Source organism: Gossypium hirsutum, chromosome D02 (assembly GCF_007990345.1).
Source record: "Gossypium hirsutum isolate 1008001.06 chromosome D02, Gossypium_hirsutum_v2.1, whole genome shotgun sequence".
In the NCBI taxonomy this organism is placed as follows: Eukaryota; Viridiplantae; Streptophyta; class Magnoliopsida; order Malvales; family Malvaceae; genus Gossypium; species Gossypium hirsutum.
Genome location: NC_053438.1, coordinates 3,510,956 through 3,536,216, shown reverse-complemented (window position 1 = coordinate 3,536,216; position 25,261 = coordinate 3,510,956). Strand labels below are relative to the sequence as shown.

Sequence of the window (25,261 nt, the reverse complement as noted above, 5' to 3'; positions counted from 1 at the left end):
ATATTATGTATTATTTTCTATATTTTTATTAGTTTATGCTTTGTTATATATTTATATATTTATAATACGTATTATACTTGATATTTGTAATACCTCGTAATATATTACTAGTTTTCAATATACGCATATATTACTAAATATTTTAGTATATGTAAATATTTTAACATTATATTATATATGTATTTAATATTACGTATGTACATATACCTTTTATATTTATTTTGTATTACGTAAATTATTTTAATACTGTATTGTATATTTATATATGTCCTTAGTACCACGTTACATATATATTGTGTATATACTTGCTTTCTTACCCTTATTATATTCATTGTTAATACATTTATTTTTTTATACATGTATACGTACCCTTTTTTATAATATTATTTTTACACATATATGTATATATTTATCTATGTTTCATATTCTATAATATATATTTCTTATTTATGGCTTGAAATTATATATGCATATATTTTACATAATTGTATTATTGTCATCATTGTTATTTGGTTTTTTATTTATTCGTGTACACTTGTGCTTTTTTTAAATGTTAGTTCTATTTATTTATTTGTATGCTTGTTTATGTAATCGCCTCGTCATTTCATTTTGCCTATTGCATTGTTGTTACTCACTTTACTTTGCTCACCTTGTCGTATTCGTTATTGTTTTGTCAAGCATTGACACTAAACACCAAAAGGAAAATTTTTCTAAATAAGACAATATTTCGCGTTTGGAACTCGAGAAACGTGCCCTAACGTGCTGGGTTTCGATTTCTCGTTTGACTAATAGCCAAATACCTCTTAAAGCTCAAGTATGGTTTCATTAAACTATAAGGTGATCTGGTTCGATGGTTTAGAGTATCGTGTCCTAACGTGCTGGATGTGATATTCCTCCGGAACAAGAGAATCTTATGTTTCAATTCACGATATCAGATTTTCTTTTAAGAATGATTTTTTAACTTCAATTTAATTTCGAACTAAGACACAATAATCAACTAGTACCAATTTGGCGTATCGAGGTGCTAATCTTCCTCGTGCGTAACCGGCTCCCGAACTCATTTTTCTGAATTCGTAGACCAAAATCGTTGTTTAATAAAATTAAATCATTTATTAAAACAACCACTTTTTTGAGGTGACCCGATCACACCTCGTCAAAAAAGGATTGGTGGCGACTCCCGTTTCATTCTTTTTTTAAATCCAAGTCGACCCCGTTTTCATCCAAAAATGGTGTCAACAGTGATGAAGTCCCACCATGCATCTAGAAGGAGGTCCAGCACTCGAATCCCATTCCCCATAACTAAAAACTATGTCACTGTGACTTGGTCATATCTCCATATCCATGTTCGAAGTCGGACATGGGTAGTTAAAGAAAAATGAAGAGTTGATGCATGATAGACTAAGGACTAGTTAAAAAGTGCGTTTAGAAAAAAGTGTTTTTGAAATGTGGTGCGGAAAAGTGTGTTTGTTAGTTTTTAGTGTTGTTCATTGCTGCCAAAAATTGCGGTTGAAAGTTAAAATGTCTATTTTAGACATGATGGTAGAAAGTAGAAAATTAGTGATGTTATATGATATTTAAATAATTTAATATAATGATACATGAAATATAACTTTTAAAAGTAATTAATATAAATTATTTGTAAAATTGATGATGTATAAAATATTTTGAAAAAAATTAAATATAATAATAAATAAGATTTAACAATTTAATATAATAATATATAAAATATAAATTAATCTAAGAGTATTTTTATAATTTTCACTTCGAAATGCAAAAGCCAAAAGCAGTAGGTTTTTGACTACAAAGCTATGTGTTCTTCATCACTTCTGCAGTGGAAAAACACTTCTGCAGTGTAAAAACACTTTTAACCCAAAAAGGCTTTTTCACCACAGTAGAAATAGAAAAAGGAAGGACCAAACATTTTTTCTACCCTGTTTTTGTCTCCTCTTTGAAAATACTTTCCAAAAAGTTTTATTATTTTTTTTTCTGTTTACAATGCCTTAAATGCAAATTCCTTATAGAGTGCTTTCTTTTGATCCACTTGCATCATTGTAATAAGTTTGCATTGCCTTTTAACTTTCTATGTTGATTACCTTTTATTAAGTTTTCTGTTGGATCTTATGGTCAAATTCCTTTACATTATGTATGTTAATTTGCTTAGCCCTGATAAATGTTAGATATAGGGTTATCAGCTAATTAGGAAAGACTGTGATGATAGTCACACCATACATCCCAAAGCAAAGCTTTTTACATGTGTATGTAAGGTTGCTAAGCAAATCTGATGAGCCTTCACTGATGTTTTCAGGTTATGTTTATGTTCCTTTTCGGCAAAGAACATTATCGAGATCACAGTATTTTGATTGCCTTTTGCTTGTTATGTTATTCGTTCTGAAAAGCTTGCATAATCTTTACTGTGATTGCAGGATATAGAGCAACTTTTGAATTTCATCGGTGTAAAGAGTTTAGGACCACGGCATGTTCTAGCAAATTTGAAGGAGCTTCTAAGGTCTGTCCAGTCTTCAGAATATATAGATACCTGAATTAATTTTGATTTTGTAGGATCAACTATAATTAGCTACTTATTACAGTATGAATAGACAACCTGACCACCTTCACACACGACACATGTGCGGATTTTTTACCAATCCCATTTCATTAAAGAAAAAAAAAGAGCTTTAAAAAAGTATCACACTTTTTTGTTGTTTACAGAATCATAATGTTAATTAGAGTGGAATATTTCAGATTTCTGATGATGAGCATATTCTTGAGTATTGCAGTAAAAAAATGGGTGTGGAACTTATTTGAACTTTGAATGTATGTTTTGTTGGTGAGAAAATAAAGTTGATAAAGATTTGGTAAATAGAATAAAATACTATTTTTATTAGAAAAATATTTGGTACACTGCCAATCGAGTTATAATTATCATGACACAATATTAAGGGTAAGTAAAACATGTCATATTACAAATAATAAAATTATAATGACTCGAATATACGAACATGTCAAAATTTATGTACAAAGAATTATTAACATGTAAATGTATATTACGGTATGCAAAATAAGATAATTGTTTGTTTTTTAAATTGAATTGTTATAACATATTATACAAAATACATTGTGAATTAAAGCATAATATGAACATGATATCAAAATATTAAATTTTTTTTAAAATTTGATGATACGATTAATTATGTAAAATATAACATGATACAAAATAACTTGAGAGGAAAAGAGGAATAAAGAATTGCATTGTTTGTGAGGTTTTAAAATATTCCAGTTTTAGATTCAATTCTGTAGTATGTTTGATTTAATTTTACATTAGATTTCCTTTTTAGTATGCACTAGTGAACGCTTGGCAGTTAATTTAATTTAATTTAATTTAAAGAGATATTGCATATACATAATAATGGATTATGATTTTATATTAAATTTCATAGAAGAAAAAACAAATAGATGGTTGAAAATGATAAAACCATAAGATAAAAGAGCTTTTATTCAAAATGCAAAAATCAACAAAATATTCATTATCGCTCAACTTAGCATAATTAAACATTTAGGTGTGGAAATCAAATCACAATTTGAGTAGCTAAACACATCGCTTGAAAATGTGATAAGTAAGAAAATTGCCCACATTTGAGTAGCGACAGGTGGTAATGCATTTCCCAACAAGAGAAAACCAAGCTCTTCGCCAGTATAGATTTATGTAAAGGACAACAAAAATTGTCAACAACACAACTACATAAGAAACCAAAAAGCTCACACAAAAATCATAAGTATCTATCAAACCATCTTCTCCTTTATCTTCTGATACAGTTGATATTGTTGATGGTGAATCGGTTTTGGAACAACTTTTATGCAGTATAGGTCCACAAAGAAAAGGGTTTCCTTCATAACTGTTTTCAATAAAGGTCCCAAATTGAGCTTTTGGTTCGGGAATACTACCTGACAAGTTGTTGTATGCCACACTGAAAACCTCCAAAGAGTTCAACTCTACCAACTGATTGGGGATTTCACCACTCAAGTTGTTGTAAGAAAGGTCCAAACTCTCAATTTGATGAAGTTTTGCAAATGACGAGGGTATAACTCCGGTCAACTTATTGTGTGAAAGGTTTAAAGAATGGATTTCACTCAAGTTCCCTAATTCTGGTGGGATATGACCAGTTAAGTTGTTGCAAGATAAATCAATCCCGGTCATATATGAAAGGATGTCGCCCTTGTACGAATAGAACCCACTTTTTGTTGTGAACTCTATTACTTCTTCTAAATAGCTTGTAGGATAGTAAGAATCCATTCCAAAATTTAGTGTTGTTTCATGCTCTTCTATAGATGGCCCATAGAACTCAATTTCTAGAATCTTGTTCGTTTGCATTGGAAGAGATAAATTTCCCAAACAAGAAGGTATAGGACCAGAAAACATATTTTGAGAAAGATCTATGATGCTTAAAGAATGCAACTTGCATAACTCAACAGGAACTTTACCATGAAAATGATTATATTTCAAGAGAAGAACACTCAAAGAAGAAAGCGTGTAAATCCATTTTGGAATACTACCTGTCAAATTGTTTCCTCTAAGATCTAAAGTCACTATTGAAGAGCTATTATAAAAAGCAAGTGATAGTGGGCCTCTCAGTCTATTCCCGTGGAGGTGGACATGCTCTATGTATGGTGGATTAAAACATGATGGTATAGAGCCAGATAAATTATTTTGAGAAAGATCCAAAAATTCCAACCTATTCAACTTGCAAAATTCCATTGGAATAGAACCTTCAAAACCATTGTTGGACAAATCTAATCTCCACAAAAATGAAACAAAGTCCAAACACATTATAATGGATGATTTAGAAAATGTTTCACCAAACCCATATTTTACTTTCAAGTATGATATGATATAACTTTATTAATATTTATGACAATAACCGTTATTATAATATATGAGATCAAAACTAAATTTCTAAATTTAAAAAAAAAAGGAAGTTTAATTAAATGATACCTTGGTGGATCACCAAATCTTTCAATTCATTACCCTTCATATCTAGTTCCCTTAAGTTGATAAATGTTTCCAAATCTAGGAAAACAAAAACAACAAATCAACTTCATTATATTCTCTTCAAACATTATTATATTCTTGTTAAAAAAACTAATATATTTACCTTTCATATCTATTGATCCTTTCAATCCATTGTCCCATATGCTCAAAGATTTCAAATTTGAAAGCTTCTTAAGGGATGCAAATACACTAGTATTGAAGTGATTTCCAGCTAAATTAAGCTCTTCCAAGTGGGTCAACTCCAATTTTCTACCACCATCTACAAAAGATTTATATAATTTCATCACTGAAATGAATTGGCATAAAATTTAATTATATGTAAGAATTTAGGTAATTGGTTAAATATAAATGCATACCTTTAAAGGATTGAAAGCTTTCAATTTGATCCCCACCTAAATTGAGTTTCTTCAAATTTGTTAAATTGCTCAATCCTATACATATCCAGCGTCCAATTCAAAAAATCATTATGTTAATAATTTTAATTTCTACTTAATATTTTAATGAAATAAAAATGAAAAAAAAAAGTAAATCTAAAACTTGAATTGAAGATAAAAATCCTCAAACGTGAAATGTGAATGTTCAAATTTGAAACAATTAATTTTAAAAGGCTCTAGAAAGAATTATCAAGAAAAACAAAGTTATAGCTTTTTGTACCTTTAGTATCTAATGAGCCTTGCAAATCGTTGTTGGACAAAGTCAAAGACTTTAGGCTTGAAAGCCCTTGAGGAAAGGAAATTGTGTTGTTCCGAAAGAGATTACCACTCAAATCAAGTTCCTCTAAGTTTGTTAGCCTCAATTGTGTTCCATCTATCATTGGAAGAAAGTAATTAGTATAGTTAACATCATTCAATATATAAATAGTTAGGAAAAATGTTTGTTTGAGAAGGAAGAGCCAATTTACAAGCTTTCCGATGAATTGATTCAATATATAAATACTTTGTTTGAGATACCTTCCTACTTAAATTACTCAATTTTGAAATTCAATCCCAAATATTGATTACTTATATATATTCATGATATGATAAAATCAAATGACTTATTGCAACAATTTTTCCTTCAACATGAATTTATTTTAAAGAATGCTATTCTTCAAATAATTCCAACTTATATCAATAATTTCCAATTTAATGAGCCATTGAAAACCTCATTTATATATTATATAATTAGTTACTACAAAACATAAATAAATAATAATACTCCATTTTTGCAATAAAAATTCACTAAAGAAAATACATTTGAAGTCTGTCATTGCCTTTTGGAATAATAGTCAGTCAAGAAAGTTACTACGCACAAATACTTATACCTTGGTTTGAGATGCTTTCAACGTTGTTGTGACTTAAATCCAAGTATTTCAAGTTTGACAAATTATTCAATCGTGAAATTCAATCCCAAATATTGATCAGTTATATATATATATATTCATGATATGATAAAAGCAAAGACATATTGCAACATTAACTGTCCCTTAAACAAAATTGGTTTTAAAGTAAAAAGAAACATATAAAACCAGTCTACCTTTAATATGAATTGACATATAAATACTGTACTTATACCTTTGTTTGAGATGCTTTCAATTCTGTTCCAACTTAAATCCAAGTACTTCAAGTTTGTCAAATTATTCAATCCTGAAATTCAGTCCCAAATATTGATTAGTTATATATATTCTTCGTATGATAAATCAAACTTGAACATACATTGATTTTGTAAGTTAAAAAGAAACAGGTAAATCAGTCTACCTTGAATATGATCCAGCCTTCCTTTCAACTCATTACCTCCCAATCTTAAAGTCTTCAATGATGAAAGATTTCTCATATGGAACAAAATGTTATTCTTCAAAGAATTCCCACTTAAATCAAGAGTTTCCAAGTTATTGAGTCTTGAAAGCAATTGAAAACCTGATATATATATATAATTACATGTTAATTGTTCTTTCTTAGCCATATGAAAATTTTACTAAAGTAAAAGTGGAATTACAATGGATAAAAATAATGGAAAACTAGGTACCAAGCCTAGAAGACCATCCTCAAACTCTACTATACAAATAAAACTAACACCAGACCAAACTTAATTTACCTCTTTGATGACCTGATCCTTCAAATTTGTTGCTTGATAGATCTAAATACCGGAGAGATGAAAGCTCACTCAAAGATAACAAAATGCTATCATTCAAGTAATTGTAACTTAAGTCAAGAATCTCCAAATTACTCAATGTGGATGATAGTTTTCCAAAGCCTATAGAAATATTCTTTTAAATATATACAAGTTAGTGACTTTTCTTCCATAAAATAAAATAAAATATAAGTAATTGCAAATTAACGATGGTAAGAGTAGTGGGATAATAAAAGATGTAATTAAGGAAAAACTAGAGGCACGACCTTCATTTTCAAGGTTACCACTTATGGCATTCCCCGACAAATAAAGACTCTTCAATTCCTCAAAGGGAAGAAACATAGAGGTATTGAGATACCAGGCATTGAGATTCCTATTATCCGTGGTGTAAAACCATCTTGAAGAATTAAGGGAGAGTTGTATGAGTCTACTAGTGGTGGTGTTACACTCAACTCTTTCCCATTTACAACAATCTGAACCCTTCACCTCAACCCAACTTTGCAATTGATTTTGATAATTGAAGAAAGGCTTGAGATGCAAGAGAGCGATTCTCTCATGCTCCAAACAAGCATCAGTAGTACACCATCTGCATCCTTCTAACACCAACAACATTACTGCCATCCTAATAAACCTTAACCATTTCCACTCCATCATCATCATCTCTCTATTTTCACTTCTCTCTCAGCTATATGTTACTTTTTGTTAACTTCTATATGTATATAATCTAAAGAAGCCTAAGCTTCTTATTTATATACAAGCAGAACATACTGCATCCCACTAATTCATTATAATATAAAAATAATATATAATTAATTAATTCCTCAAAAATTGGATCAATCTAGGTTTCTTATTTAGGTAAATTCCTTATTGCAAAAACTCTTGGTGGAAATTGGTTAGGAAAGGATGAACGGACCACAAGAATGCTAATGTTAATCTTGAAAAATGAATGGCCAAAAAATATGAAAAGTGAGAGGAGGACATAAAATCGTGTAGTTGGAGTTATAAAATTCTTCATGTGGCTTTCTTGTGAGTTTCATTTATACCCTTCTTACACTTATACAAACTTAGTCTTGACTTGGCTTTATTAATGGAAAATTTAGGTCTTCATTTTTGGTTTTATTCATGGAAATTTTACTTCTTTGATTTTGGTTTTATTAATGGAAATTTTAAGTCTTCAGATTGCTTTTATTCTTGCACGTTTTAGGTTTTGATTTTGAAAATTTAGTTTTTTTCATCTCTATTATTATAAAATTTCTTGATTTAATTAATATCATGAGTTAATTTAACATTTTAAAAAATATTACATTCACTATTTTTTAAAAAAATAGGAATAACTATAAAATTTAATTATTTATATAATATTTTTTTATAAAAAACTATTTATTTCTACTAGACCACTACTTTAAAACAATCCATTATCATATAACTTCTCTTTAATAATTCACTATTCTTTGAACATTCATTAGTTTTTGAAACATAAAATTTATAAATAATTATTTTTAATATGACTTGAGTTTTACTTGAACCATTTTTTAATTAGTTAATTAAATTGGGTTATTAAAAAAAATTCCTCTTAACTAATAGCCAAAAAAAAAGCCATCATGTAGAAAATTTTGGTTTTATGGAAAAATAAATACTTGAACTATTACTTTAGATTTTGAAATGTTCAACTTGATATTGACATCTGATAATATGTACAAATTTCTCATTCTTTTGAATTTTAGTGATATTACACCTATGATAATATGTTTGCCACACCAAATTTAGAAATAGTAGGACTTAATGAATTTAATAAATATCTAAAATATCAAATTAAAGTCTAGAAATTAAATCTACAACTTCAGTAAAGTACAAGAACTATGGTAGAATTAAACCTTTATATAATAATTTTCTTCTATGAACCACAATTCAAGTGCATCCCACAAGCAACATTAAAAAATTAAAATGTGTCTATTTTTTAAAAATATATATTTTTTAATATTATATACTACAGATATATAGGATACGTGTCAATCCTCTAACTCTACTTATGGGATTTAAAAATCCAGCAACAATGTACCAAATATTAATCCTAATTATTATACTGTTCATGGATAAAGATAAACTATAATATTTGCTTAAAAACCTCAATTATATACATTTGGTGACCCATTGTGACGTAATATAGCACCATCTACAAAGTAGTTGGAGGAAATTGTTAAGAAAATATCATTACATATATCAACAGTCACATAATTCATTGCATTAACTTTCAAATGTTGACTATTGACTTCACGTCAACTTTGAGCTTATATAGGCCCCCTCCTCATGGAAATAATGTCACAATTAATGCTTGAGAAATTATTATACATCAATTTATAGTTTTAAACCCTATACTTACTCATTTGAATTAAAATTTTAGTTTCAATTTGATATATTTTGTTCCTCTTATTAATATTAATGTTATAGATTTATTAAAATAACTAACATTATTAATTCTCTAACATTTAAAAATTAAAATTATGTGGTTATTAAAATTATGATGCTAAATTGAGAATTAAAAATTATCAAGTTTTAAATGATCTCGGGAATTAAGAAGAGATCGTGTCCTAACTTATTGGGCATGATCCTTTTTTTTTCTCAAGTTTTAAATGATCTCAGGAATTAAGAAAAGATCGTGTCCTAACTTACTGGGCATGATCCCTTTTTTTTTTTTAAAATCTAAGATAGCTAAATATTTTTAAATAAGTAAATTTTTGGCATTCATTCGCGCATCGGGAATTCAAGACATTGTGTCCTAACTTACTGGATATAATTCTCTTTCTCGATTAATGTGAATTATGGCTTTTTCCCGAAAATTTTCAACATTTCAATAAAGGATCGTATTTTAAATCTCTTTAAAGTTTTCAATCTTCGATACTAAGACATTAATTAATCAACTAGGTACCAATTTTGGGCGTTACAAGGGTGCTAATCTTTCCTCCTACGTAACCGACTCCCAAACCCGTTTTTCTGAATTTCGTGGACCAAAATTATTATTTTATTAAAATTAAATTGTTTATTAAAAATAACCACTTTTCAAGGTGGCCCGATCACAACTTATCAAAAAGGATTGGTGGCGACTTCCATATTCGTTTTCATTTTTTAAAATCCAAGTCGACCCCGTTTTCACAAAAAAAAGGTGTCAACAATTATATTAATATATAATTTCATAAATTCTTTAAAAAAATTGTATCTTTTAATTTTTTAAATTAATTTAGTAATTCATTAACTCATAATATTAAATTTTTTATTTTTCAAAATATTTACGAGAACGAGTTCGTATTCTATTGTGTCGAAACTTTTAGTACAGATTATTAAGTTATTGGTGAAGCCAAATCCAACTTGTTTGACCAAGAAAGTTTCAGTCGTGTGGAAAATTTTAGTTTTGTGGAAAATATAGATTAACTTCTATATATGTATGTAATCTAAAGAAGCCTAAGCTTCTTATTTAATTATATACAAGCAGAAGATATTGCATCCCACTAATTCACTATAATATAAAAATAATATATGATTAATTAATTCCTCAAAAATTGGATCAATCTAGGCTTCTTATTTACGTAAATTCCTTATTGCAAAAACTCTCGATAGAAATTCGTTAAGAAAGGATGAATGGACCACAAAAATGCTTATCAACTCTTGACTTTGGCGTTCAATGCTAAGTTCATTTTAAAATTCTTTCATGGAGAGAAGATGGGATGACAAGAATGATAAGTTTTAAGTCATTTAAGTTTACACAAAATTTTAATCACTCACAAAAAATCAGTCTTGATATTCTATTAAAAAATTTAAACATGGCTTAACGTTGATTTTAAATCTAATGTTGATGTCAATCTTGAAAAACGAATGGCCAAAAAAATATGAAAAGTGAGAGGTGGACATAAAATCGTGTAGTTGGGGTTATAAAATTCTTCATGTGGACATAATATATTTTTTATGCCCTTCTTACACTTATATAAAGTTAGTCTTGATTTCGCTTTATTAATGGAAATTTTAGTTCTTCATTTTTTGTTTTATTCATGGGCATAATATTTATTTTTATTTTTTATTTTTGTGTTATGGTCTATGTTCGAGGTTTATGACTATCCCCTTTCAACAACGTCGTCTCAACGGTTCAAACATACACTTGCAGGTAAAATAATACTTTTTAAAATCACAAATATTTGAAATAATACATTGCAGCTATATAAATGCTTTCTTGTTTAAGATACTAATAAAGTAATTAACAAAGTAATTATTATACCTATAATAATTCAAAATGCCACTTGTTATCTAATGAAGTATAGGGGTGCAAATGAGACATCCGTACCCGCAAGCTATTCGAATTCGGCTCAAAAAATTTTGAATTTGATTCTGTAATTATTGCGCCGAGCTATAAGTCGATCCGGATTCAAGCTTAGTAATACTTGACTCGAGTAGTTTGGGAGCCTTATTGAACTTTTCATATTTTTATATTATTAGATTACATTATTGCCTTTAATATATATTGTTAACCCTAAGTTTAATTATTGAGGCGAGCTCGAACTCGAGTACAAAAATTGATAAACAGATTTAATTTCGAGCTTAAAAATATATGTTCAATCGAGTATCAAGCTTTGAATTTCAAATTAAACTTGAGTTTAACCGTATTGAGTTCGAATAGATTCAATTACACCCCACAATAAAATATACCAACAAAACCTACATTCCATATTTGCTTAAAAGCTTTGCTGTAAATTTTATATATGTGTGTGTTTAACGTGAGTTCCATCTATGTCCAACTTGATGACGATGAAAGTTCCTATGGTGTAAAAAGTTTTAGTTATGTGGAAAAATAAGGTCTTCTCTTCACACGTTTAATATGCTTACTTGTGACGGTCATTTCGGGCTTGACATCAATTTTCAAAATGTTCTAATTGGTGGAAAACTTACGTCTGCTTTTATGATTCTTTCAAGTCAATTGGAGAATGCCTCTGTTACACTTCAAAAGAAGTAGATTTTGAACTCAACATGAACCTGTGAGATTTGATGCCTAAAATATAGGTATAAGGTTTCAATTCAAGGAAATGTTGGAAGTCCAGGAAATTTCTTAGTCTCCTCTCTTTGGATGTTTTTGAACAAAAATGTTTTAAGTCTCTTCCGATGCTAAACTTCTGATTGGTCGTCGGTTCACTGACCCTTTGGTACACAGCAATATGAAGCATTGGCCATTCAAGGCCATTGCTGGTCCTGGTGATAAGCCAATGATTGTACTACTATAGATTTGAAATGATTGTACACATCTGATCGGCTCTTTGTAAATTTAAATCTTACAAATTCGGATAATATTCGAATTTAAATATTTCAATTACTATCTGCAATAGATTAAAAACAAACGTGATTATCAATCCTTGGATATCCACATACAGATTATGCAATACAATCTCTTAAGGCATATAGAATTTGGGTCTTAACCAAGCTATGTTGCTTAAAAGCTTGCTAAAAGCACCCCTAACAAAGGGGTAAATAAATAAAATATCAAGCACCAGTTATCAAAGCAGATTGACCACCTTATATCTATGTATGCTACTACAAAACTTGCACCATTAAAATCTCAAGCTGGTAATTGGAGCTTCATGTTATTCTTGCAGCTGCAGGCATAATAATCAAATAAGTTGCAATCATTCACATAGGTACTACGAAGTGCTTTCCAGAGCGTGAGAAACCTCTGGAAGTAATAGTAGAAGAAATCAGCATAAAGCAATGTCTGGACAAGACCGCAAATCCAAGCTGATCAAAGGCATCAATCATGTAAACTAGGTGTTAGAAATAACAAATATAGCATAGAATATAACAAATAATGAATAACAAATAGTACACGTTACCATTTCCTTGAATGACCTTCAATTTCTCCATTGAGATATAGTAAGAGGGAGTGGAATAGATGTAAGGTAATATTTGATGTATTCGGTAAATGAATAATAACACCACATTCCATTAATGAGTAAAACAGATAATGAATAATAATGGAAGTTTTATAAAATAAAAATAAATTAAATCATATACATATAATGTATTAAATCTTATTCGTGAAGTTCACAATGAACAAAATACTAATCCATAATGGAGAAAAATAACCTAAACTTTAAACATTTGTTCATTACTATAAACATATGTACAACTTTTTAAAGGTTTTATATAAACTATTAAAAGGTATAAACACTCTCATAAAAATATATTATTAAGTACGTCTTCTTTTACTAGGAAAGTTCCTATCCTGTAGAAAAATGTAGTTTTGTGAAAAAAGGTCTTCTATGCACTAATTTGTGGCAATCACATGGGGTTTGGGAATTTGAATTTTGATAGCCAACCGAGATTCACTAAATTTAAATTTTATTATGATTAATTACGCTCTTCGTTTTGGAGAAATAGGTAATCACAACAACTAATTTAATTAAATGTAATTTAATAATTAATTTTTTATAATTTAATTACATTAACTATATTTAAATTTAAGATTTTGTATTTATATTTTAATTTAACCTAATTTAATTCACTTACTTTTATAATATTATTAGTTAGTCTAAATAGTTGACACCTTTAATTAATTCTTATTAAAATGTTAAAAATGTTTATACTTATTTTCCATGTTAAAATATATATATTTTTGTGCTTTTAAAAACAAAATTTCACAATATCATTTCTCGATATAAAAATTAAATCTCAAATTAATTTATATTTTTGTATTTTTTTATAACTAATGTTATCAAGAACTCTTAATAGTGCAACTGATTCCACCATAATATTTATATTCTTTAAATATGATTTACAATTCATGTTCGGAGTTCGTGACTGTCATTCTTAATAATGTCATTTCTAATGTTCGAACATGCATCTCCCCTTGAGAATGCAATATTCATTACTATTGCACCTAATTATTTTGATAATTTAATTTTAAATATTGACATAAAAATATTTTTAAATATATTATTAATAAATTTAATTAAGATTATAAAACTTGATGAACACTCCAGTTAGTGTTTGGTTTTCCTTGGTTTTCCGTGCTGTCATTTTCTAGTTGACTTTTTAGCCAAGAGTATGAGTTGGACATAAAATCATGTAGTTTGGGTTGTAAAATTCTTTTCCACCCTATAGGTAAATTACGTTCAAGGTCATTAAATTTTTAGTAACTTTATTTGGTCATTCAACTACAAAAAAGTTATAAAATGATCACTGAACTATTTAAAAATTTTCATTTAAGACACTAAACTATTCAAGAGTTTTTATTTAAGTCACTAGACTGTTAAGTTTTTCTTTTTTGAAAATAAGGTCTAACTAGCGAGTTTCAAACGATGATTTGACGACCAGTACGGTGAATTAGTACCCATCGACGAGTAAAAGAACATACCTTAAATCCAAGTTAGGGATAAAGCTAGGAAAAATTTTTTTTTGGGGGGGCTAGAATTAAATTGTATATTTTTACGATAGTAGAAATGAAATTTTATCATTTTAATAGCTTATATCTTTATAATTTTTTGAGAACTAAATCAATTCTTTATTATTTTGGGGAGCCAAAGTGCAAATCTACTGTTACTAATTTAAAATTTTATAAATTATAAAGGGCTTAAATAGAAAATTTTTCATTTTAGGGGAGCCGCAGCCCTTGCCAGCCCCTCTTGGATCCTACCCTTATCCAAGTTGATTTGACAGTTAATGTCGGAAGTCGGAGAAGAAAATTATTTAAATTTTAGTTCGTAAATTCATAACGTTCAAATTTAATATATTTTTTCCTCTTATCGATGTTAATGTTATGGATTTGTTAAAATAACTAACATTATTAAAAAATTCATTAGTTGGCTCATGTGGATTTAAAAAAAAAATAGAAACTAGAAATCATAAATTCTCTCACATTTAAAAATTAAAGTTATGTGGTTATTAAAAGAGTTATTTTCCATTAATTTATTGTTTGAAATAATTCATCTCACCATAATGACATGGAAACTTTTTTTTAAAAAAAAATCAACATTAACCAATGAAGTTAATTCTAACACATCCTGATTTAGAATCTTCACTCTTGTAGTTTGGTGACTAGTCTCTCATCACTAAATTCTCCCTTTAAGAATTTTGCTTGCAAAACCACAACATAAAAGTTTTACAGTCAAATACACTCACATAAATAATGATCAATACAATAACCTATACAAGTCTCTTAATTATATAAATATTTTAAGACTTGCTAACCTAATGAAGATCATTCACAATCCCTTCTAAAAGGCAACTAAAATAGTAGAATACAATATAATAATAACAACTAAGGTAATATGAGCCATTGGCAAATAAGGTACTAATGTTTCAATCTGTTCCAACTTCCTCAATTTAAGAAATTAGATAGACTTGATCCAATCCAATTTGACTCGGTCCTTCAAATAAGTTTCTCCAAGTACTATAATATTCATTGATGGACTTGATAAAACCAACGATATCAACTTAGCCCAAAGATACAATTCGATAAATTCTCAAACATATAAATGTTAAAAGATGTTTATTGTGCCTATGTCGCAACAACTCCAAATTTTGTCAACATAAATTTAGTGGAGATGCCCATCAGTTTTCCTAATTAACAAAAATGAGACTTGGAAAATGTGCAATCATAATCCAAGTCGTCGTTACGGCCCTAATTTCTCTATCTTCAGAATCAAAGATAAATAATAAATTTTATAAACTTAAAAGTACAATTTTATATTTATATTAAATTGGTAATTCGTTAATTAATAATAATATTAAATTTTTTTATTTTTCAAAATATTTACGAGAACGAGTTTCGTATTTTATTGTGAGGGAAATTTTAGTTTTATGGAAAAAAGGGTCTTCTATACATATAAAAATATGTTTTCTACACCAAATTTTGGAAATAATAAACCTTAATAAATCTAACAAATGTTGTTTAGTGAAGATTAAAATTAAAATCTAGAAACTGGATCCATTTCATAAAAAAAAACACACACATTACCATTTCCTTGAATAACCTTCACTTTCTCCGTCGAGATATAGTAAGAAGGAGTGGAATATATATACGGTAAATGATAAAATAAAAATTAAATTAAATTAAATCAAATACGTGTCATGTATTAAATCTTGTTCGTGGAGTTCACAATGTACAAAATATTAATTAATCTATAATTGAGAAAAATAACCCAAACTTTAAACATAAATTCAACATACTGTGTCAACCTTAACCTTGAGAATTATTACTAGTCAATTTCTAATTTTAGTTTTTATATAATTAAAGTGTTATGAAAAAATATTTTAAAAATAACATCCCTAAAATATTTTTTAAAGGTTTTTTATAAACTATTAAAAGGTTCCAACTTGGTTTACGAGGAAAGTTCTTATCGTGTAGAAAAATGTAGTTTATTTGTGGCAATCACATGGGGTTTGGGAATCTGAATTTTGATGGCCAACTGATATTGACATAATTTGATTAAATGTGTAGAAAAGTATGTCTTGTTTTACCAGGAAAGTTCCTACCGTGTAGAAAAATGTAGTTTTGTGAAAAAAGGTTTTCTATGGCAATCACATGAGGTTTGGGAATCTGAATTTTGATAGCTAATCGCGATTATGCTTTTCGTTTTGGAGAAATAGGTAATCACAACAACTAATGTAATTAAATGCAATTTAATAATTAATGTTTTTTTTTATAATTTAATTATATCAACTATATTTAAATTTAAAATTTCTACTAGACCACTACTTTAAAACTATCCATTATCATAATAATTCACTATTCTTAATTTGAATATTTCATTAGTTTTTGAAGTATAAAATTTATAAATAATTATTTTCACCACTCAAGCTATTGTAAGAAAGGTCCAAACTCTCAATCTGCTTAATATTTACTTAAAAATCTCAATTATATGCATTTGGTCACCCATTGTGATGTGATATAACACCATGCATCTACGAAGTAGTTGGAGGAAATTGTTAAGAAAATATCATTACATATATCAACAGTCACATAATTCATTGTATTAACTTTCAAATGTTGACTATTGATTTCTGCATCAACCTTGAGCTTATCTAGGCCCCCCTCATGGAAATAATCTCACAATTAATGCCTGAGAAATTATTATACGTCAATTTATAATTTTAATCCCTAGACTTGCTCAATTGAATTAAAATTTTAGTTTTTATTATTTAATTTGATATATTTTATTCCTTTTATTGATATTAATGTTATGGATTCATTAAAATAACTAACATTATTAATTCTCTAACATTTAAAAATTAAAATTATGTGGTTATTAAAATTATGATGCTAAATTGAGAATTAATAATGTTAATGTAACTTCAATAATGAACACCAAAAGTAAATTGAAACTACTCAACACAACGGATTAACCCACCAAATCATAATTGAATATTAAAACGTAACAGAAAAACCAATAAATACAAATAAAATAATAAAGGAAAACACACACTAAATTTAAGAGGTTTAACAAAATGCCTACATTCTCCGACATCCACACCGTATGATAAGATTTACAAATTAACGAAACCCTCAATTAAAAGACTTCTCCAAAGTAAATAGTTGTCTATAAATAAAGTGGGAGATCAAATTTGGGCTGCTTCTCAAGTGAAGACTTTAAGCCTTCTTTTATAGCAAGGTTGAGGCGGCAGCCTTTTAATCCCAAAGCCAACACCAACATTTACTATATCTAGTTTCTTGGGGCAGTATCTTAAGACTATCTATCAACTCCACTGCAGATTAAATGAAGGATTATCAACAAATTTGAAAATGATAAACTCATCTTACACCTAAAAAATGGGTCGACCACTCAAACCCAACCCCCCTTGACTAAAAACCATGTTCGTAAATGATTAGATATAAAAATGAAGAGTAGGATTAACTTAAGTTTGATCCCCTTTGTTTACTGTTGGATCTAATAATCTATTTCTTTCACATTTGTCTTAAGAAAAACTGTGATGATAGTCTCACCACATTACATCCCAAAGCAAATACTTCTACATATGTATGCATGGGTGCCTAGCAAATCTAAAGAGTAGGAATATCTGCTTGTGTATATAACTTTTATATCGAAAAACATGTCATAAATGCATAGAGAGAAGTGTTTGAAAAAGATATAAACTTGGTTTTTATTTGGAATTTTATTTAATAAAGCAGAATATAATTTAAAAAAGATATTTAATACCAAATAACTTGGAGATGGATGGAAGAGTGAATATAATTGACTATATGTCTACAACAATAAAACCGACAAGACAAAGGTTATAAGCTTCCTTCACACCAAGATAAAAGCTTTAATCAAAATATAAAATAAACAAAATCCGACTTAGCACCAAAAACAATCAGGTGATCACCTGATATAAAAGATCATAGCAGAATTTTTTCCCAAGACAACATGAACAAACTTTGCATAAATCTTCATGATAGTTAAACACATCGCTTGAAGATGTAATACGCAAGACAGCTGCCTCCAATTGAGAAACGACAGGTGGTGATGCATTTCCCGACGAAAGAAAACCAAGATCTTCGCCAATATGGATTTTTGTAAAGGACAGCAAAAATCGTCAACAACACAACTACATAAGAAATAAAAAAACTCACACAAAAATCATAAGTATCAAACAAACCATCTTCTCCTTTATCGTCTGATATAGTTGAAATTGTTGATGGCGAATTGATTCTGGAGCAACTTTTATGCAGTATAGCACCACAGAGAAAAGGGTTTCCCTCATAACTGCTTTCAATAAAGGTTCCGAATTGTGCTTTTGGTTCTGGAATACTACCTGACAAATTGTTGTGTGCCACATTGAAAACCTCTAAAGAATTCAATTCTACCAATTGATTAGGGATTTCACCACTCAAGCTATTGTAAGAAAGGTCCAAACTCTCAATCTGCTTAAGGTTTGAGAATGATGAGGGTATAACTCCTGTTAGGTTATTGTACGACAAGTTTAAAGAATGGATTTGACTCAAGTTTCCTAGTTCAGGTGGGATTTGTCCAGTTAACTTGTTGCAAGATAAATCAATCCCTGTCATGTTCTCAAGGATGAGACCCCCATATGAGTAGGACCTACTCTTTGTTGTGAACTGTACCCATTCTTCCATGTAGGTATCAGGATACTCTTGTAAGCCATCCCCACGCCACCGTGTTTCCTTCTGGTATGGTAATATGTCTTCCACTACATCACTTGCCTCCACAAAATATGATGTCAAAGTCTTCTGGTCTTTCGTTTTAAGAGTTAAATTTCCCAAACAAGAAGGTATAAAACCATAAAACATATTATGAGAAAGATCTATATATCATGCTCAAGGAATACAACTTGTATAATTGAACTGGAATTCTACTATGTAAATTATTAGCTTTCAAGAGAAGAACACTCAATGAAGAAAGTGTGCCAATCCATTTTGGAATACTACCAGTCAAATTGTTTCCTCCAAGATCTAATGTAACCAGTGAAGAGCTATTATAAAAAGCAATTGGTAGTGGGCCACTTAGTCTATTCCCCTGCAGGTGTACATGCTTTATGTCTGGGGGATTAAAGCGGGTCGGTATAGAGCCAAATAAATTGTTTTCAGAGAGATCCAAAAAATCCAAGCAATTCAAGTTGCAAAATTCCATCGGAATAGAACCCACGAAACCATTTTCAGACAAAGCTATTTTCTCCAAAAATGGCACATTCCCTATCCATCTTGGGAGGTCTCCATAAAGCTTGTTATTTCTGAGGTCAATTTCCCTTAGTGAAGTTGGAAACTCCAAAGTAGAGACATCAACATTTTTCATCTCCCCATAAAAATTATTTACATCCAAATATAAATCCCGCAACCCATTTGCATGGAAAATCATAGGAATTACATTTCCACCGAGGTTGTTGTTTGATAGTCTCATCAAAATGGTCAATGAGCTTTTTGTGATTAACTCTTCAGGTACTTTTCCAGACAATTGATTGTTTGATAAATCTAAAATTAATAAATCCTTCATGCCACTTAAACAAGGAGGGATATTACCTTCAAAAGCATTCTTGGATAAGACTAACCACCTCAAATGTGGAAAAGTTGGACATATACCAATCGGAATCTGACCTTGCAATTTGTTTTGGGATATGTCAATTAAAGACACATTAGAATTAGGAGCTAATGATAATGAGAGTGGACCAGTAAAAGAATTACCCATCAAGATGAGAACTTCTAACTTTGTGTTGTTTCCTAACAACCAAGTTGGGACTGTTCCGCTGAAATTGTTTTGAGAAACATCCACATATCTCAAGTCATATTGGTAGTAAAGGAAGGTCGGAAGTTCAAGATTGAGCTGGAGAGATGTAATGCACTTTGACAAACTGATGAATTTCAATTGAAACTTTGGGACTGAGGTATAAAAGGAAGGTTCCATTACCATCTTGTTTTCATTACTCAAAAGGACTTTGAGGTTCGAAAGGTTTGCAAATGGTGCGGATGACAGCGGAATTTGAAAATGGTTTCTTGAAATATTTAACTCACGAAGAGATGTCAAGTTACTAAAACAATGAGGAAGCGTCCCCTCAAGTGCATTCCCATTCACGTTCAATACTTCAAGATTCTTTAGATCACACCATCTTAAAAAATTTATAATTTCGTGAAAAAAAATTCTAGTTAAATTTAGTTTTATAAACATAATACGAGATATTACATTATAGAAAGCTCATAACGAATTCAATTTGAGCTATAAATTTATTTACCTTGATTCGGTAGTGAACCAATAAGTCCACTCCTACGTGTAAAGACAAAATTTTAAGAAAAGCGAATATCCCAATACTTTGCAAAATGCTGGTGTTGAGACTAGATCCGTCAAGATATATTTCCTCTAGGTTGCTCGACACACTTGATTCTAAGCAATGACAAGAGGTATTAGATAACAATATTGTAGAAAGAAAGTGATAATTGATGAGAAAGCCTCTGCTAAGTGAAATGCTTCCATGGGTAAAAACATCATTGAGATAAATATTTTTTGAACTTTCTCATTTCTTTATTTTCTGAGAGTGAAAAGAAAGATATAAATTAGATTATCCATAATTTAACCAAGACAAATTTTAATAGTGAATGTTGAATGTTTAACATAACTCTTCATTCATTTTATTAATTATACAATTTTTTTTATTTTTAGTATTTTATTTTTAATATAAATAATTAATTGGCATAAGTTTCAGAAGGAAGTTCGAGCACCTCGAAATCTATGTTTAAATTTCATTTACTTGAGGTTTTTTTTAATTCTTCAAAAATGTCATTTATTTATTTTTGGCCAAAAAATGCCATTTATTTAACTCTAATATGTGCTTTTATGTTTTATTTTAAAAATATATGAAATTCTAATGATAGTTATATTACATATTTTTTAATTTTAAATATCATTGTTCTTTTATAATTACTTTTTATCTCATAAAAATTTAATAAATTATTTTTTAGAAATATATTTATACAAACAAAATAATTATAAACGCTAATATTTTAAAATTATGCAATTTTTAAAAATTATTTGACTTTCAAACGAAATTCCAAACACACTATAAGGATTTAGAAGATCTTTTCACCAAACCCTTATTTCTTAAATTTTTTTTTTTTAAAACTGAATTCTATTTTTCCACCCATTTGTTTCAAGTATGAAATGATATAATTTTTTTTAGTATCTATCACAATAACCTTTACTAAGAATTGAAACTAAATTTCTAAATTTTGAACAAAAATGAAAGTTTAATTAAATGATACATTGGTGGATTCATTACCCCTCATATCTAGTTCCCTTAAGTTGATAAATGTTTCCAAATCTAGGAAAACAAAAACAACAAAATCAACTTCATTATATTCTCTTCCAACATTATTATATTCTTGTTAAAAATCTAATATTTTTACCTTTCAATCCATTGCCCCATATGCTCAAAGATTTCAAATTTGAAAGCTTCTTAAGGGATGCAAATACACTAGTATTGAACTGATTTCCATCTAAATAAAGCTCTTCCAAGTGGGTCAACTCTAATTTTCGACCACCACCAATAAAAGATTTATATAATTTCATCACTAAAATGAATTGGCATAAACTTTTATTATATATAAGAATTTAGGTAATTGGTTAAATATAAATGCATACCATTTAAGGATTGAAAGCTTTCAATTTCATTCCAACTTAAATCGAGTTTCTTCAAATTTGTTAAATTGCTCAATCCTATACATATCCTCATCCAATTCAAAAACTGAAATTAGTAAAGATAAAATTGCACATTGACCCCCTAAAATTGATAAAAATTTAATTTAATTCTTTAAAAATTATAAACATATATGCTTTTAAAATAGTGAAATTGTTTTTTTTAACTATTGTAAAAACTATAATTTAATTTCGACTCCACAAAAATTTTTTCTAACTTTGCCCCTATACACTATAATATTAAAATAATATATATTTAATTAATTCCTCAAAAATTGGATGAATCTAAACTTGTGCTCCTCTAACTTATATGGTACTATAACATAATATAGTTCTAAACAAAGTAACCTAAAGACCCTGTTTGGCATATTTTTTACCTTTTTTTTTAATAAAAATGGAAGTTAAAATAAATACTAAAAAATTTAGTCAAATGAAGGTCTTTTTTTTTTTTTGTTAGAGATATGATTCCTCCAAAACTCTTGGTGAAAATTCCTTATTCCAAAACTCTTGGTGGAAATTCCTTATTGCAAAACTCCAACTAGCTGCAAATTTCTTGAATATATTTTTTTTTGTAATAAAGATATGAATGGACCACAAAATACTTATCAACTCTTGACTTTGACGTTAACTCTTAGCTTAAATATTCAAGAAATTTGCATAAGTTTAATTTAGTTGAGGACAAAAAAAACCCACAAATGTGAGAAGTGAATGTACAAATTCAGAACAATTAATTATGAAATATAATGGTGGGATGATTCAATTATTAAAAACTAAAGTTAGGACAAAAATGTAAAATTAATCTAAATTAAATTAATTGAATTATTATAATAAATTTATATAACTTATGGAGTGAACCAAATCATGCCATAATATAAAAAATAATTAAAACATGTCATATTACAAATAATAGAGACTCAAATTTATAGGCATATCAAAATTTATTATCATGGCGTATAATATGTTATGAGAAAAAAGAAGAGAGACAATCTCTTCATCATGAGATATACGCCCTTGAAGCCAAATGTTAGTTGAAGCTATGGTGTCATCTAGACAACTCATAAATAACTTAAATCTCTTCATCATCTTCCGCATAATTTGCTTGTTTTCCCCTTTTCCAACAATCTGCCTTCACATCCCCATACTTCTAACACTGAATTTGTTCCTAAAGTTTTTCTGTTTCTCAGCCATCTATCTTTCTTCAGCATATCCAGCATCTCTTCCTCAGCCTCCGCTACCTCTGCCATGGTAATTCCCCTTGCCATAATTACCTCCTTTATATGCAGAGAGATTAAATTCTTGAATAAAAGTAAACAGATTAAATTTAAAATTTGTGAAAAGTACCAAAATTTAATAAAATATTTTAACCTAAACTTACTTATAAATGGTAAGAGATATTCTACTATCTAATAAATAAAAAATTATAATTAAATTCACCATATTAAATAAAAAAAATTTAAACCACTAAACCATTGCCCTAAAAATATCAAAACACATTCATTTTGTATTTCAAAATTTATGACTTTTTTTTTTCTTTTGAAAGGTAAATTCGTTAATTCATTCAATGAATGGAATCATACAATTCAGGGAAAAAAATAAGCACTCGTCGTAGATGGTAAATGACAAGCTCCAACAACCCAACGAAGGCTTTAGCCTTAGCATAAATAGAACGTCATGACATGTTGACAATTGGCTTTGTTGACACCATTTTTTTGGATGAAAAACGGGGTCGACTTGGGTTTTAACGAAAATAAAAAAACAGGAGTCGCCACCAATCCTTTTTTATGAAGGGTGATTGGATCACCTCGAAAAGTGGTTGTTTTTAATAAACAATTTAATTTTATTAAGACAACAAGTCTGGTCTACGAAATTCAGAAAAACGGGTTCGGGAGTCGGTTACGCACGAAGAAGGATTAGCACCCTCGATACGCCCAAAATTGGTACCTAGTTGATTAGTTAATGTCTTAGTGTCGAAAATTGAGAACTTAGAAGAATTTTAAAAATACGATCCTTGTATTAAAACGTTGAAAATTTTCAGGAAAAGGGGCATATTTCACGTTATTCGAGACAGAATATCATATCTAGCAAGTTAAGACACAATATGTCGAATTCCCAATACGCGAATGAAAAAAGCTTATTTAAAAGATATTTAACGATCTCGAATTAAAAAAGGGATTACGACCAGTAAGTTAGGACACGATCCTCTTTTAATTCCCGAGGTTGTTTAAAACTTGAGTTTGAAAAGATCCATGTAATAAAGTTTAAAAGGATATTCAATTGTTTAAATCAAATGAAGAAATCACAACCCAATACGTTAGGGCACAATTTCTCAAAAGATTAAACATTGAATATTACGTTTATTTCGAAAAATCCTCGTCTCGAGAAAACACCGTGTTACGTCCAATCCGTTGGGACACAACGTATTGAATTCTCGATAACGAGCTTTTTTATCATTTTTAAAAGAGTAATCTCGATTATTTAAATTCAAGGAAGAAAGCGGAACTCAATACGTTAGGACTCGATTCTCTCGAAGATCCAAAATACCGAGTGTTACTTATTTTTAAAATTTCTTTTTTTTTTTGAAATCTAAACAAAAAAATGAGTGTAATGGAATGATGATGATAATGTAAGTAAAATGACATGATCAAAATAAAAATAAATAATAAGATTAATATATAAAAGGATCAAGCAAGCACAATAACAAATAATAAATAAATAAATAAAAACTAGAGCATAATAATAATAGACATGTAAATAAATAAATAAATAAAATGAGTAAGATTATATAAAATAAAAAGATATATGTGTATGTATATGGAAATATGAAAAATACATGTATGTACACATATTATAAGGCTATTATACATGAAAATAGGTGTAAGTATGTATGTACGTACATATATACGTAAATAACAATCATACAATACAAAAAGTA

The 25,261-nt window shown here is 28.7% G+C and overlaps 4 protein-coding genes and 3 long non-coding RNA genes across 9 annotated transcripts in view; 2 read left to right on the top strand and 5 right to left on the bottom strand.

Annotated features, from left to right (window-relative positions):
- The window catches only part of LOC121214429 (uncharacterized), a 92,144-nt gene that overhangs the window by 11,646 nt on the left and 55,237 nt on the right, over positions 1 to 25,261 (bottom strand). The gene's annotated exons all lie outside the window — the stretch shown is intronic.
- The window catches only part of LOC107943934 (receptor like protein 21), a 184,041-nt gene that overhangs the window by 120,354 nt on the left and 38,426 nt on the right, over positions 1 to 25,261 (top strand). The window lies entirely within an intron of this gene.
- LOC121214431 (uncharacterized) lies at positions 1,645 to 2,806 on the top strand. The gene is made up of 2 exons (XR_005910038.1): positions 1,645 to 2,305; positions 2,424 to 2,806. It is a non-coding gene; the product is annotated as an uncharacterized lncRNA (long non-coding RNA).
- Positions 3,476 to 4,825, bottom strand: LOC121214424 (receptor-like protein 13). The gene has a single exon (XM_041088066.1). The coding sequence runs from the start codon at positions 4,823 to 4,825 to the stop codon at positions 3,587 to 3,589; it is 1,239 nt and encodes a 412-aa protein (XP_040944000.1). The 3' UTR covers positions 3,476 to 3,586.
- LOC121203526 (receptor-like protein 13) lies at positions 3,476 to 8,094 on the bottom strand. Its single transcript, XM_041088065.1, has 8 exons — positions 7,423 to 8,094; positions 7,121 to 7,279; positions 6,784 to 6,942; positions 6,601 to 6,672; positions 5,702 to 5,854; positions 5,404 to 5,478; positions 5,151 to 5,306; positions 3,476 to 5,065 (listed from the first exon to the last, which is right to left on the bottom strand). Exons 1-8 carry the CDS (start codon positions 7,814 to 7,816, stop codon positions 4,980 to 4,982), a joined length of 1,254 nt encoding a protein of 417 aa, XP_040943999.1. The 5' UTR covers positions 7,817 to 8,094; the 3' UTR covers positions 3,476 to 4,979.
- LOC107942611 (uncharacterized) lies at positions 11,961 to 13,268 on the bottom strand. Its single transcript, XR_001695878.2, has 2 exons — positions 13,021 to 13,268; positions 11,961 to 12,925 (listed from the first exon to the last, which is right to left on the bottom strand). It is a non-coding gene; the product is annotated as an uncharacterized lncRNA (long non-coding RNA).
- On the bottom strand, positions 18,373 to 19,676 carry LOC121214426 (receptor-like protein 56). The gene has a single exon (XM_041088067.1). The coding sequence runs from the start codon at positions 19,437 to 19,439 to the stop codon at positions 18,588 to 18,590; it is 852 nt and encodes a 283-aa protein (XP_040944001.1). The 5' UTR covers positions 19,440 to 19,676; the 3' UTR covers positions 18,373 to 18,587.

Bases quoted from the DNA above. Each gene is read 5' to 3' on its own strand.
- LOC121214424 (XM_041088066.1), bottom strand. From the start codon at position 4,825: ATGTGTTTGGACTTTGTTTCATTTTTGTGGAGATTAGATTTGTCCAAC.
- LOC121203526 (XM_041088065.1), bottom strand. From the start codon at position 7,816: ATGATGATGATGGAGTGGAAATGGTTAAGGTTTATTAGGATGGCAGTA. The intron at 6,943-7,120 runs GTAAATTAAGTT...TATATATATCAG, and splicing joins AGGATCAGGTCATCAAAGAG to GTTTTCAATTGCTTTCAAGA. The intron at 6,673-6,783 runs GTAGACTGATTT...ACTGAATTTCAG, and splicing joins AAGGCTGGATCATATTCAAG to GATTGAATAATTTGACAAAC.
- LOC121214426 (XM_041088067.1), bottom strand. From the start codon at position 19,439: ATGTTTTATGGTTTTATACCTTCTTGTTTGGGAAATTTAACTCTTAAA.